General features: G+C 38.7%; 1 protein-coding gene across 1 annotated transcript in view; it reads left to right on the top strand.

Annotated features, from left to right (window-relative positions):
- The window catches only part of arl15a (ADP-ribosylation factor-like 15a), an 81,995-nt gene extending 69,089 nt beyond the window's left edge, over positions 1 to 12,906 (top strand). The window contains exon 5 of the mRNA XM_056745868.1: positions 12,488 to 12,906. Coding sequence (XP_056601846.1) covers positions 12,488 to 12,637 — 150 coding nt within the window. The 3' untranslated portion in view covers positions 12,638 to 12,906. The remainder of the gene's footprint in view (positions 1 to 12,487) is intronic.
- Positions 12,907 to 13,301: the final 395 nt, after the last annotated feature.

The raw sequence follows: 13,301 nt of genomic DNA, 5'->3' as shown, positions 1-13,301 counted from the left end.
ATGTAGACTGAAAGGTTTGGCTTTTGTCTAGCTGTTGCATTCGTGTTAAGAAGTGGGACACCCAGAAAACCATTGAGTCATGTGCTTCACAGTCAGCAGCAGGAGGAGTCACTAATGCAAATCCTGGGAATAAGGTCTTATTCTTACACGGACAACCTAAGACAAGTTAGTTGTAGACTATCTTCCCTAATCATAGGCATCTACAGTAGCAACCACAATAAGACACTTACATTTATTCAAATTGCAGTGAAGGAGTAGTGAGACAAGTTTGTCAGGTTCTACTTGAATCGAAATATTTTTTATTGACTGTATGTAAAGTAGCGGCCAAAGGTTGCTTTTAATGACCCTTCAGGTTAGATTAAACCATCAGATATGAGATATAAGGTATAGGAAATAAAGGTCTGCGGTATGTGATACGAAATGGACAAAACACTGAACACTGAGTGAAACAATAATGAATGACAAAATAGAGGGTGTGGCTTGTGTTTTTCACTGGGGGTGTAATTAACGGCTCTGTTCAGCCCAGAGCCATTGAGAGAGAAAGTCGCTACAAGGAAAGTTTAAATGCTTTGACCGTCACATGATTCATGGAGCCTTCAAAGAGTACCATGAAGTTATGCTTTTTCTATTAATTATTTATTTCTCAATTATTTTTGTTCATTAAACGACTAACGCAGGGATTAAGTTTTCCATATCATGCCAGATCTCTGGCTTAAGCCGTTTGGCTGCTGAGAAAAATATTAACTTAAAAAGATTACATTCAAAAAAGCTTCTTGATATCAATTTAAGTCCACAAGTTCGCCTACCAATGGTAGAAGAGGAACGCAGCTATCCCTCTCAAACAACCAAACAAACAGACTTGACCAATAAGTGAGATAAGCAACTGCTTAGGGCCCCAGGAAACCAGGACCACAAGCAAATACCCAGAAGTTTATTTAAAGCAACAACAAGCCGTTTTTCGACCTTAAAATAATCTCTCTAAAATGATTTTAGTGGTAGGACAACTCTTAACTGGACAAATTTTACTGCCGCTTCTACCTAAACAGCCCTCTATCGGCTGAAATCACACTTGTAACTTTGGTTTGCCGGTAGGATCCCAAGCCCCGCCCATCACCTGCTTTGCGGCATACGTCATGTTTCACTAATAGCCTGGCTGAGGGTAGCCAACATCTAACAATAAGATGAGACCATCTAGTTCAACGCAAGTCTCCAAACCATCACCATGGCAGAGCCTGCAAAAAAAACAAAGAGTGTTTTGTAGGAGGAACCGAAGAAACGAATGAGAGAGAGTGCTCACGAATCATTGTCGGACGGGCTTACACTCTGTGCCACGAGCTGAAAGAGGCAACGGGTTGTAAAACTGATGGAGACCTAGCGGTCCTGCTACAGGATTTGTAAGTGTTCTATGTACATTTTTCTTACACTCCTGTACTTTTGAGCTTATTTGTTATTAGGGTGTGTTCAAGTTGTTCATTGGTGCACCACCGGTTCACAATATATAGCCGTAAGGAAGCTGAGAGATAATATTTTCTTGTCACAAATTTGTGTAATTCATGTGAACAAAGACTTTGCGACAGTATTTACGCCACAAGTATCAGACAATTGCGCTTATCAACCACATGGGGTGACCATACAACAAAACTGCTCGTTGTTGCTTTAAAGCATGTATAACATTAGTTTTCTATCATACTTTGTATGGTCAGGATATAACCATTAAAATGTAATGTTGTTATTACATATACATGAATTTGCCTCCCCCCAGGCAGATGGGTAAGAGTTTAAAAATTGATAATAAATCTGCATCCATTAAGTATTATAAAATATAAATAAGCGCAGAAAGGTTATCACTTTTGCTCATTTATTTTGCCTGTTCTGACCAACTGTGATCTTATTACTGTGTTGTGTATGTGACTTGTGCCCTATCATCACCATTAATACTATAAAACGAATGATTCATTTACTACTAGTGCTCAAAATAGTTTACAAGAGTGCAAAATTCATTCATAATTCAAAGTCACTTTATTTTCCTCTAAAATTGCCACTCACAATAGGACAGAAAAACATATTTTAAAAAAGTAGGATTTTTATTATGATGAATTCGGTTGAATTTGATATGTTAAGATACGTTTATATAGCTGGAGGGCCTTCATGAACTGCCATTGCTTTGAAAAAAACTGTTCCATTGGTGTCAACGTAGTTGACGTGATTCTCTTCTCATGGCGAAATTGCATTATAATACAGGAAAGGGAAATGTTGTTTGTTCAAATCTAAAAATTATTTGGCTAAAAGGCAAAAATATCTACATTAACAGGAAATAAATCATTAATTAACTACAGTTTTATCAGTTATTAATATTTGTTGATCCACTCTTTTGGCCATAATCCTGGGCCTTGATTCTTTAAGCTTTGTACATGTGCTGTGTATTTTCTGCCATGCCTCCTTGTATTCTCCCACCTGAGCTTCAGTTTACCCTCCAAACACAACGATGCAACATGCATGCAGAAAATTTAATGCATCTTTAATCATGTTTTTGAATAAACAGAAAAAAACTCAAGTTTGACATCACCTTTGAACACTGCAGTAGACAATGTATTATACAGTTATTTTTTCATCTTTTCATGGTTTTTAGCTTAATTCTGTATAATAAGGTGTGTGGCATCTCTCATTATAGCATTGCTTTCTACAGATCTTCATACAGGTCTGATATAGCTTTGTTTTTCTTTTTGGGGTTTTCAGCCAGCCATCCTTTTGTCAACCTTTTGTCATATTTGGTTACTGGTCAGCCCACCTCTGGGTTAGGTCTTATCACGAGGGGCACCCAGCAAGCTGTGTGGGCATCCCAACTTGCTTTTCCCACACTTCTACGTTGGATAAGGATGAACCTTGACCCATCAAGGTCCTCACCACGACTGGAAGAGACTCCATTCAGTCAACGATTTCTATTCAGTGCCGCGCCTGTATTTAAAAACCGGGCACACATTGTGGTCAACGCCTCTTCATTGTCCAGCCGGCAGGCGAGGTCAGAAGACTGGCTGCTGCGGGGTACGGCAAGACTTCCGGAAGCCCATTCACGTCTGACCTGACCCCCAGTTAACTGCTGAGTCATGGGGATCAAAGCTGGGAATCTGGGCTCTCTCCCAGATTTTCTATTGGTTATTTTCTGTTTGAAGAACAACCAAAGTGACAAATTATATGTTTAAGGGAAGCATTTGTTTCTGTTGGGCATGGGGGTTCTTAAAATGCAAATGATTTTTTTGTGAGTCTGAATAGTGGAAGGTTTCAAAAGGCATCGCCGTGGCTTTTTTGTATTCTGCTAAATGCCTGAGTTGGAGTGAATAAGGTTGAAGAGGATATTAGCAATAAGTTCACTGGCTGCTTGTGAGGTGTAAACTGATTTAAATCACCCCTTTAACTGCACATTAATGGCTTTAGGGTTAATTCAACCCTTGTAGTAGCATGTCTGTGCTTAAATTTGGATTTGCAGGTATTATACAGGCAGACAAATGATTTAAAGATAGTCCACGCAGGGTGTTAGTTCATATTTTAAATATTGTAAAAACACAGCTTTAATTATGTCACCCAAATCTGTATAAATGTCTTTGTTCTGACGAACACAGAGCTCTTGGTCACCATTGATTACCACAGTAGAAAAAATGACAATGGTAGTCAGAAGTGCCCCAGAACAGTTTGCTTTCCAACATTCTCCAACAGAACAAAGACATTTCTAAAACATTTTTTTTCTACTATGGTAGTCAATGGCCAAGAACGGTTTGGTTACAAGCATTCTTCAAATATATTTCTCTGTGTCCATCAGAACAAAGACATTTATACAGATTTAAAACAACTCATGGGTGAGTAAATGAAGACACAATTTTTATTGGGTGAACAGTTCCTTTAATATAAATATTAAGGAGCCAATTGCCAATTCATTAAATTATAATCACAATATAATTTTTTCAATTTTCATTTACTGCATTTACTGTTTTTTTTTCATTTACTGTATTAATATGAAGGAATTTTCTAGAATTAGCATTGACGGAAATGCAAGAAAATGTAAAGGTAATTTTCTGCAAGTACTTTATCCATTTTTTTACAGTGTATCTTTATGGCAGGCAACTTCAAACAGTACATTTGATCAGAATGTGTTTAATGGGAATCAAACTCTCAACACATTTTGCACTGCTGATGCAATGTTCCACAGGAACATAACTTTCTTTAAATTTGTATACTGTGCTTATTGTATGCTCTTGAGGCAACTGTTAAACGCTTCCTCATTTGTAAGTCGCTTAGGATAAAAGTGTCTGCCAAATGAAAAATGAAAAAATGTAAACTGTTTGATTTGCCTTGTCGGTCTGATTCTTTGTGACCGAAGTGTAGTTATGTCATGTGGTATGGTTTCAATAACTTGGTATGTGTTGACAACTTGTGTTTTTGACCCAGTGCACAGATATGACAAATTTACAAACCAGAAACAGACCTCAGAAGCATAGATGGAAGATGAGATGCTTATACTTGGCTTCAGGACTTAAGTGTAGATGAAGTGACTTAATATGTTCTGGAAAACAATATAAACAGGTTGTGATGGTCCCTCACTATGTGAAATAAATCAGTCCTCCGCTTCCCAGTGTTTCTGGAACATAATCATATATGAAATCCACAATTAGATCTGATTTGAATTATTGAGAGAAAAGGTGTTTTTTGCGATCTTCTCAATATCCATGTACTTACTACTTCTGTTTTCATTTTACCCATCCACCCCCTCCCCCAATCTCTGCTTCTCCTTACGTCTCTCTCTTGACTTTGTCATGCCATGGACTACAGTGAGGGCATGCAAGGAGAAAAACATTTCACCCCCCTAAAAAAAATGAGATTGAGGTCCCAGGATGCTAGGTACAGGAAAAGGGTGGGGGCCTGATCTCAGAGTGTGTTTTAAATCATTTTGAGGGGCTCTCTTTGATTCTCTACAAGCTGTGTGTGTTGAGAGGCACTCTGCTGTTCCTCTCTTGTGGTTCACCTGTCAAAGCTGGGAAAGTAAAAATTGGTAGACTAGGAAAGGGAATGGGGAGATTCTCGGTGGGAGGTGTTTCGCTCCATTAACAGGCCCCTGAGCCCAACTGTGTGGTCTGCTGTGCCACTGCACCAGACCTCCTTCAGCCTCCAAGGGAGAGAGCTGGTTTGTGGATGGTGCACACACATTGATTCTGGATGTGATGGCTGCCAGCTTGCCCATTCAGACCGCTCGATCCAGATGTTAGTTATTGGGGAGATTTTCCCAGCCCTTAATGAAATTAGTTACTATAAATCTGTAGTAAATCCAGACACACATAGTCGTGCCCTGCGTTTCCCTTCTGGGTGTTCACGAATGGTGCTGAGGGTTGAGGCCCAGTCATTGGTCCTGACAATTATGTGCTAATCCAGTCTGAGAGAGTTTCCGCTTCTACAAACAGAGCATGTTTGCCCAGCATTATTTCAGTTTTATAACGGTTTACTTGCGGCGGCAACAGATCACAGACCGATGTGGATGTCCATCATTGGAAAAGAACACACTGTACTGGATGTAGTGGTTAACGTTTTTAGTTTTTATGTACAGTTAATGGTGGTCCTCCAATGTCTTTGAAACAAGTGAAATCTGTTAGTTCACTAAAACAGCAGCCGGCAGCTTCCATTCGGTCCCGCTGAAAATAAAGCTGAAAAGATAAATAAAAACAATAAGGGCTGTAAAAATAAAGAAAGAGAGGTCAAGCTTTTCTCTGTCCAAGTGGGAATGTATCGCAGACATCTTTTATATGCATTTGTAGTTCCTGCCTATATGGAAAGTACATTATCACAGTCCTTGGGTTTTAAGTGCAATAGCATTGTTCTGAAGGCTTGGAAAGGACAGTGGTAAGTGTCCCTGTGCCGTGTGGATTTATGATGCTCAGGAGGACGCCTCTGATCTGGCACTGGTCAGTTGGCTTTTAGAAGAGAGTGAGGGGAGAATCGGTCTCCTTTGAACTCTTTGACAGGGCTGTGCTTTTTGGGAATCTACTCTCCCGTCTGAGCGGCACAAGACAGTAAATCTCCAGCCAGGACGGCACAGCGCTGCTTAAAGTCTTCATTTGTTGCCCAGCAAGACCCTGGCAGTGTTCCAATGCAGCTTCGGGGTTTATTGATCTTGGCTAGGGCTGCTTACTCTCCTCTTGCTGGGATTTTGGGACCTACCTAGGCATCCCACCAAATTTATAAAGCTGCATCCAATTCCAATGCTTTGGGGCAAAAAAACGAACATTAAAAAAGGATGTTCTTAGGTATGCAAAAGTGCGTTAGACAAATGCATGAAGACTGCATGTAAACAAACTGATTTGACATGTGACCCTGGTATATTTTAAGCGAAAGCCAACAAAACATTGTATTCTTTTATGCCAAAAATCATTAGGAAATCAAGTGGAAATCACGTTTCATGAAGATATTTTGTAAATTTCCTACCATAAATATATACTAACTTTATTTTTGCAGCAAAAGGGTGGGAAACATGGCTACAAACTTCGGGGGAGTTACCTACTCAGGTTTGGTATATGTAAAGCTTAGATTATCTGCTTTTGGGTTCTTCTACTCACTATAATGTCATTACAGTGCTAAGCCTATAGAGAGCGTTAAAATGAACCTTTTTTGTTTCTCAGCAACAGCATCTCTAATGGACACTTTAAACTCGATTTTTTGTGCACCCTCAGATTTTTTAAAGTTGTATCTCAACAAATATTGTCCTATCCTTACAAACCATAAATCAACGGAAAGCTTAGTTGTTTACCTTTAAAATAATATGATATATCAATCTCAATCATAAAAAATTTGACCCTTATGACTGGTTTTGTGGTCACATATTGCTTTTTGCCAACTGTATAGTCTTATATACTAACAAGCAATAATATACTTACATCCTGACTAATGCATGTTGTCTGAGTCATGTATGTATGTTGTATGTATAAAAATAGACAATGTTCTCACTGTCTGATTATTTGTGTATTCGGTGGAATCTCATCGACTGACTGCCCACACTGTTTCGTAACTGTTTAGATCAGATTTAGCTTGTGACACTGTCATTTTCAGGAATATCTGTGTTGGGTTTAATGGCGATGACGTTGCATTGGTATGTCTACTGTAAAAACAACATGAAGGAGTTTGCTGTGTTGTTTTGCAAAATGGCAATACATAGATACAGAGCTGGACTACTTTCATCAATAAAGCAATGACAGAATGCTCCATAAGGTTAATAACCATTATGGTAAGCATAAATGATATCCTCATAACATTGTTTTGCATTTATTATATTATAAATAATATATTAAGACTTTAATACGGTCCTTTATCTGATTATTGGAAATAATCACATTTTTGGTGCGCATTTAAACATAGTCAATGTGAAAATAGTCTGAGAGACCCTTTAAAATCACAAATGATGGCAGGAGACACATTTGGAAACAGGTGTAAATAGTAACATTTTGGTCTGACCACTTGTGATCGGATCAGTGTAAATAGGACCTTAGTACAGACTGTTTGAATTGCTCTTCTCTGTCTGGTGGGCATATTATGAGTTTTGAAATGAGCAAATGAGTAAACTCATTTACGAGGAAGAGCAAACTTAATTCGGGTCGACTTTTTTAGCACTTTGCATACGCAACAGTTCCGAGCAAGTATGTTTACGTAGGCCTACGTGTAACTATGTATTATTTGTAAGCAGGATGTTATTGAATGCAAAAGCATATTAAGGCTCAATGTATTAGTTACCTACAGACAATGTGAAGAAAGTGGGCCAGTTTGTATACATTCTGTGTAAAGTGTTTTTACATGTTAACCTTGAAAAAAGAACAGACCTACGAATAGGAGATCTTGCTCCAAGTTTCAGGTATTTGTTTCGTTTTGAATGCACCCAACGCATTAGATATTGTCTGTAAGCGATATTTTGCGGGACCTTTTTGAAAGACGTGTGCATTGCCTAGTACAGAACTGCAGGCTCTTTAGACATTGAAAAAAACAAGTGAGACCGGCTCAATTTCATGGTAAGTGCATCTGGCGATATCTAGACATTTCTTTCAAGTGTGTTCTCCACAGCTGACTGATATCTGCAGGGGAAAACTTGTCATTCAGAGTAATTGGCTTTTTCTGATATCTGAGCACGCCCTTATACACCCAAGGTGATCCCTGGTTATGTTCTTCAATGGGGACTTTCTGTCTAATGTAACAATCACAGAGTGCTGTCTAACCACACAGAAACAGTACAAACATTTGTCTCGAATGACAGTTTTTAAGCCCTTTATGGCGCTTCAATGAATTGGAGAAACGGACTGATATGTGTCAGAATTTGAAAAAGAACAAAACCATTTTTGATCATTTAATTTAACATGATATTTTTCAAGCTGATATATCTATTATCCATTTTAAAGGTGTGGAATTTAACAGATATTCATTTTCCTCTGGCAGTCTTATGGCCCCAGTCGTTTTATTGTAATCTACAATACCGTGCAGTCCTATCCAAACACAGCACAACATATGAACCCATTTATGTTCATTTAACTCTGACTGATGCTGTGAAATGGTCTAGTGCCTGTTTGCTTGGGCAAGTAACCAGAGAGTTTTGCGGTCTGCAAAACCCATGTGGAATTTATCCATCGCGCCCAAGAGAATGCCTTGTAACCTGAATTGCCTTGTTAAAGCCCCGGATATGGATATGAAACGACATTCATATCTGCAGCTGAGTGTTAACTACATAAATAATGGTGAGAATGTAATTCGTGTTCACGGGCATTCCAGTGCAGGATGAGATCCAGTGCAGCTTCCCCTGGCTCGGTAGCAACATGGGGAATTATAGTTCGGCTGCTGGCCATTAGCCCACTTGTGCAGCCCAGCCACCCCATTCAGCTCATGCCATGTCTGGCTTCCCAGACAGCCAATCAATGCGCTGCTCTCACATGCCACCGATTGTGTCATATCAGCCTATAGATGGGACAGAAAGTTCAAGCTTGTGTATGCTTTTCAACTCGGGATGCGTATTTGTGCATTTATGTTATGTTTATTGTTATGTTTTCTGAGGAGAAAAGCAATATTTTGCGACCCCTCCTGACTCCTCACCCCATATTTAGTCACTAGCCTAGAACAACCATCTTTTTAAATCATCTGCAGATTAACATTTTGACAAATTAGCATGTTTTTGCACTAGCTAGCTGTTAAGACAACAAGCCCAGCTAAAATGTTAATGATTGTTGTTCTCTGTCACTGTAAATTCTATCATGAAGTACTCCCCCAAGTTTTTCCAAACCTGTATTGTTTTTTGGTAAAATGATTGTAACATTTGTTTTTTCAATTCAAATGTATTTTCATAGCACTCAAATTTGCCTTACTGATTAGAAATATCAGAGAACAGAGAGGGTGGCATAGTGCTTCATTGCATTGTTGTTTGTGACCTAGAAGATACACCAGTGAGGTTTTTCACGCAAGTGCAAACCTGGTATTCTCCAGAAGGGGGCCTGCCTCAGACAGACGGGCAGACTGGCAAGCCAGCAGGAAGACTGTCTCGGTGCAGGCCTGGGGCAGCTCCGTTTACCAAGACGGATTTGTTAACACTGTTTGGGTCGGTCCGGCCTCAGGGCTAACGCCCGCTGATGTGACCTAATCTGTCATTAAACTCCTGTTACACTGCGATCCAGCCACAGCTCAATGCCCCCTAAAGACTCGGCGGGAGGAAAGACGAGACGCAATCTTTTGACTCAGTGAAGTAGGCCTTCACGAAACAGCAGACACTAATAAATCCCATCATGGCACAGTTACATTCCTGTTTTACACGGCAATGGCAAATCTTTGAACTGTGGCTGTTATTGTTGCATGACTCCAATGGCCAAAATACAAATTATATAACAGAGTTTTATTCGATCTTGGAACATTTTGGTGTTGCTAGACTTGTTATAATTTGACTATCAGTGAGTGTCAATTATGCTTAGAGATTCTGATACAATGTAGTTTCTTCTGTTTCATAGCAACAGAATGTTTGGTCTGTCATTATCTGGCTCATAGACTGTTGTTCTTTGTCTGTGCCATTATCAATGAACGCTTTGCATATTATCTAATTTGGTTAGAGACATGGTGCTCTATTTATTTTGCTTTGAGGAAGGTAATTGATGGACGATCGATGAGTATCTATGTGGATGTGGATATCTCAGATCATATGTTATCTATCAGGAAAAAATAATCTCAATGTGATGTTTTTTGTACTTGGGTTTCTTTACTGAATTATCTACAGATCAGAATGTGTTTAACTACTGTATGTGGCTACTCTGTAAATGCAATTGTCATTTTGGGTCACATGCAAAACATATTTTCCTAAATAGTTCTTATCACAAATGACAACAAAAAAATGTACCTATCACTTATCATAGATTTGTATTGTGTCTGTTGAGCCGAAGTGTATGAAAAAGCTCCAACAGATTAAACAGATGGTTCTGATCTGCTTGTGGTAATAATGAGGTGCTGACAAAAAAGTGTAATCAAGCACATAGGACAAGGCTTTGACATATGATCTTCTTAATCTGATGTTACTAACAGTTTTGAGGATGCCAAGAACATGTTAATGAAATCTGCATAGTTTCCCTGCTGCACATTGACCTCACATTATAGACATTTACTCTTATGTTCTGTGAGAAACATTGTGGCCTAATGAGCAGATAATAAACCCTTTGACTTGGTGAACATAAAAAAATTAATAATGCCAAACTATTTATAATTAAAGAGTCTTTATTGTCATATAATTAGGGATGTCAATTGAAAGATTTAATCACTTATAGCTGCAAGCAGCGATACGGGGCCAAGCCCTCGAAGGCGCCGCGAGCGCAGCGCAAAAAAAGGAAAATATTTGATCAAAAAAGGGACACGTGAAAACAAATTCAAAGCGCACAATTTACACACAAGCACAGAACTCACCCACAGCCAGTTTCAAAACTCTGACCCCAAACACTGCACGTTAGTCACGCCACTGAGCCGACATCCCACGGCAGGGCTGCAGAGCAAAGATGATAGAGAGGATATGTTCGATAACCAAAGTTGTAGCTATGACAGTGCAAAACCATAAGAACAATATATACGTGAAAAACTGATTGTGTATAAAACAGTCAAGAATGAAATCACAATGCATACATTATATATACAAGCAACACACATGCCTCTCGGGATTCGAATCATCAACCTTGCCCCCTTTCCCAGGGCGTGCCCTTATTAGGTTGAGCCTCTCAGTTGACTTAATGCACCCTGCCTGCCGAGGACAGCTTTCTGAGCTTCAAACATCGATAAAGGCCAATCCCAGAAGGGGCTGAGTTAGACAGTAGAGCAAAAGTAGCACGTATACAGTGAACAGGACAAAGAGATGTCAGACGTGACAATGAAAACAAGAATATCATTTTCTATAGAAATGCACAACACAAGATTTGAATCCAGCACCTTACCTGGTTGTGCTACTCAGTTGATGTGCTTGACCTAGGATCCCGAGGAGAGCTTTCAGAGTTTCAAACATTGACACGGGCCAATCCCCAAAGGGGCTGAAATGAGGGAGTAGAGCAAAATTGACCGAAATACAATGTACAAAAGAAACATATCAGAAAGGGCAATTAACGCAAGAATATATTTTTGTACAGTTATACACAACACGTTACATACGATCAGAATACGAGAAAGCGACAATGTCACAGGCACAATCAACTTTGCAGAGGTATTTCTCAAAAATTTCCCAACAAAAAAAGATAGTCTGGGCATTTCTGTGCAGCTCTGTCCAAAGAACATACGAGCGGAGCTTGGAAAGAAATTTGACACATTTGTCAAATACGTTTTTCATATGCTTTACAATAAGTTATGACGCGAATGTTAGAAAAAGACAAATGAGGCATCAATGGAATCAACATGGACAGGCAAAAATAATGACCGTCAGAAAACAAATTTTAGACAAAGCGTACAAGAGTTATAAGCAATTATATTATCTCATGGCGCTGTCTTGAAACCACACTTATATATCCGGGACTGAAATTTAATGGCACGTACCAAATTTGGATATGTTATACGATTCAAAAGATATTACGATTTATGACATAATTCAAAATGGCGGGAAGGTAATAAAACGATCCGGCATGACCCGAGGAACCCGTAGACACTGAGATCACGACAAACATATCCAAAGTTATGAGCAAAAAGAGCCATTTTTAGAATCTCGCGACCCATAGGTGGCTCTGTTCCCAAATTTGGCACAGACCTACAGTCCGAGATGTTGATGACAAGTACAAAGTTTCGTATTGATTAATCAAAGATTGGCCGAGTTTTAGACGGCAATTCATTTTTGGGTCAACTTCAGAGCAAGACGTAAACGATAACAGAATTTTCATTTTCATGTAAACTCTCCCTTTATTGCAAGCAGTTTTGATTTTAATTTCCACGTTTAGAGAACTTTAATAATTAAACAATTATTCCTTTTTTCCAGATACAGGAGTACTTTGAATTGCAGCCTCTGGCACGAGGGAGGAGATGGATACTCACCGGCAGCACAACAAACAACATGGAGGCAGTGAAGGAGAGTTTCAGTCAACTCATCCGCCTTTTGGAAGAGGAGGTGCAACCTGGCAGGATATGATTCAATCAAACTTCAAAGTGGAAAGTGGGTTTGAAGTGTTGTTTGCTAAGGAATTTTTTTGGACCTCTCACTCGTAGATGTTTTATAACCCACTGGAGACAGAGACGCATGTTTTGATGACTTAACAGACATATCTGTAACCCTTAGGTTAAGGGCCACACATATGCTACCTTGGGAGATGGTGAACCACAGTCCTTTAAGGATATCAGATTTTTACCATAGTTTGTAATAGTAATAAGCTTTTGGGACTGTTTTGCAATGTGGTGTGAAATATATATATATAAATATATATACATTAATGATCTTAAAAGCTTTTATACATGTCATTTGTAATTATGGCTCAATATATGAATATTTATGATGAATTTACAGATTTATAAAGAGTCGCACACAAATGCACATATAAATAAGATATATAAGATCCAACAGTCATGTTAAATCTGAAAATGTAAAAGAAATAGCAATTTCCACAAATTAATAAAAAATAACACAATTTAAATCATCAATAAGACATTTTAAGAACAATTCAGAAAAAATAAAAAGGTAATATTCAATTCAAATGATAAAGTGCTTTCTAATTATTAAGCCATTTTCCAATGATTAGACATTTGTTAAACGGCCATTTCTTAGTCTTAGAAATCTCTAGTCTTTCGTACCAACATCA

This window comes from Triplophysa dalaica, chromosome 4, assembly GCF_015846415.1.
Source record: "Triplophysa dalaica isolate WHDGS20190420 chromosome 4, ASM1584641v1, whole genome shotgun sequence".
In the NCBI taxonomy this organism is placed as follows: domain Eukaryota; kingdom Metazoa; phylum Chordata; class Actinopteri; order Cypriniformes; family Nemacheilidae; genus Triplophysa; species Triplophysa dalaica.
Note: the sequence above shows the minus strand (reverse complement) of the source record. Positions and strands in the feature narration are given on the sequence as shown.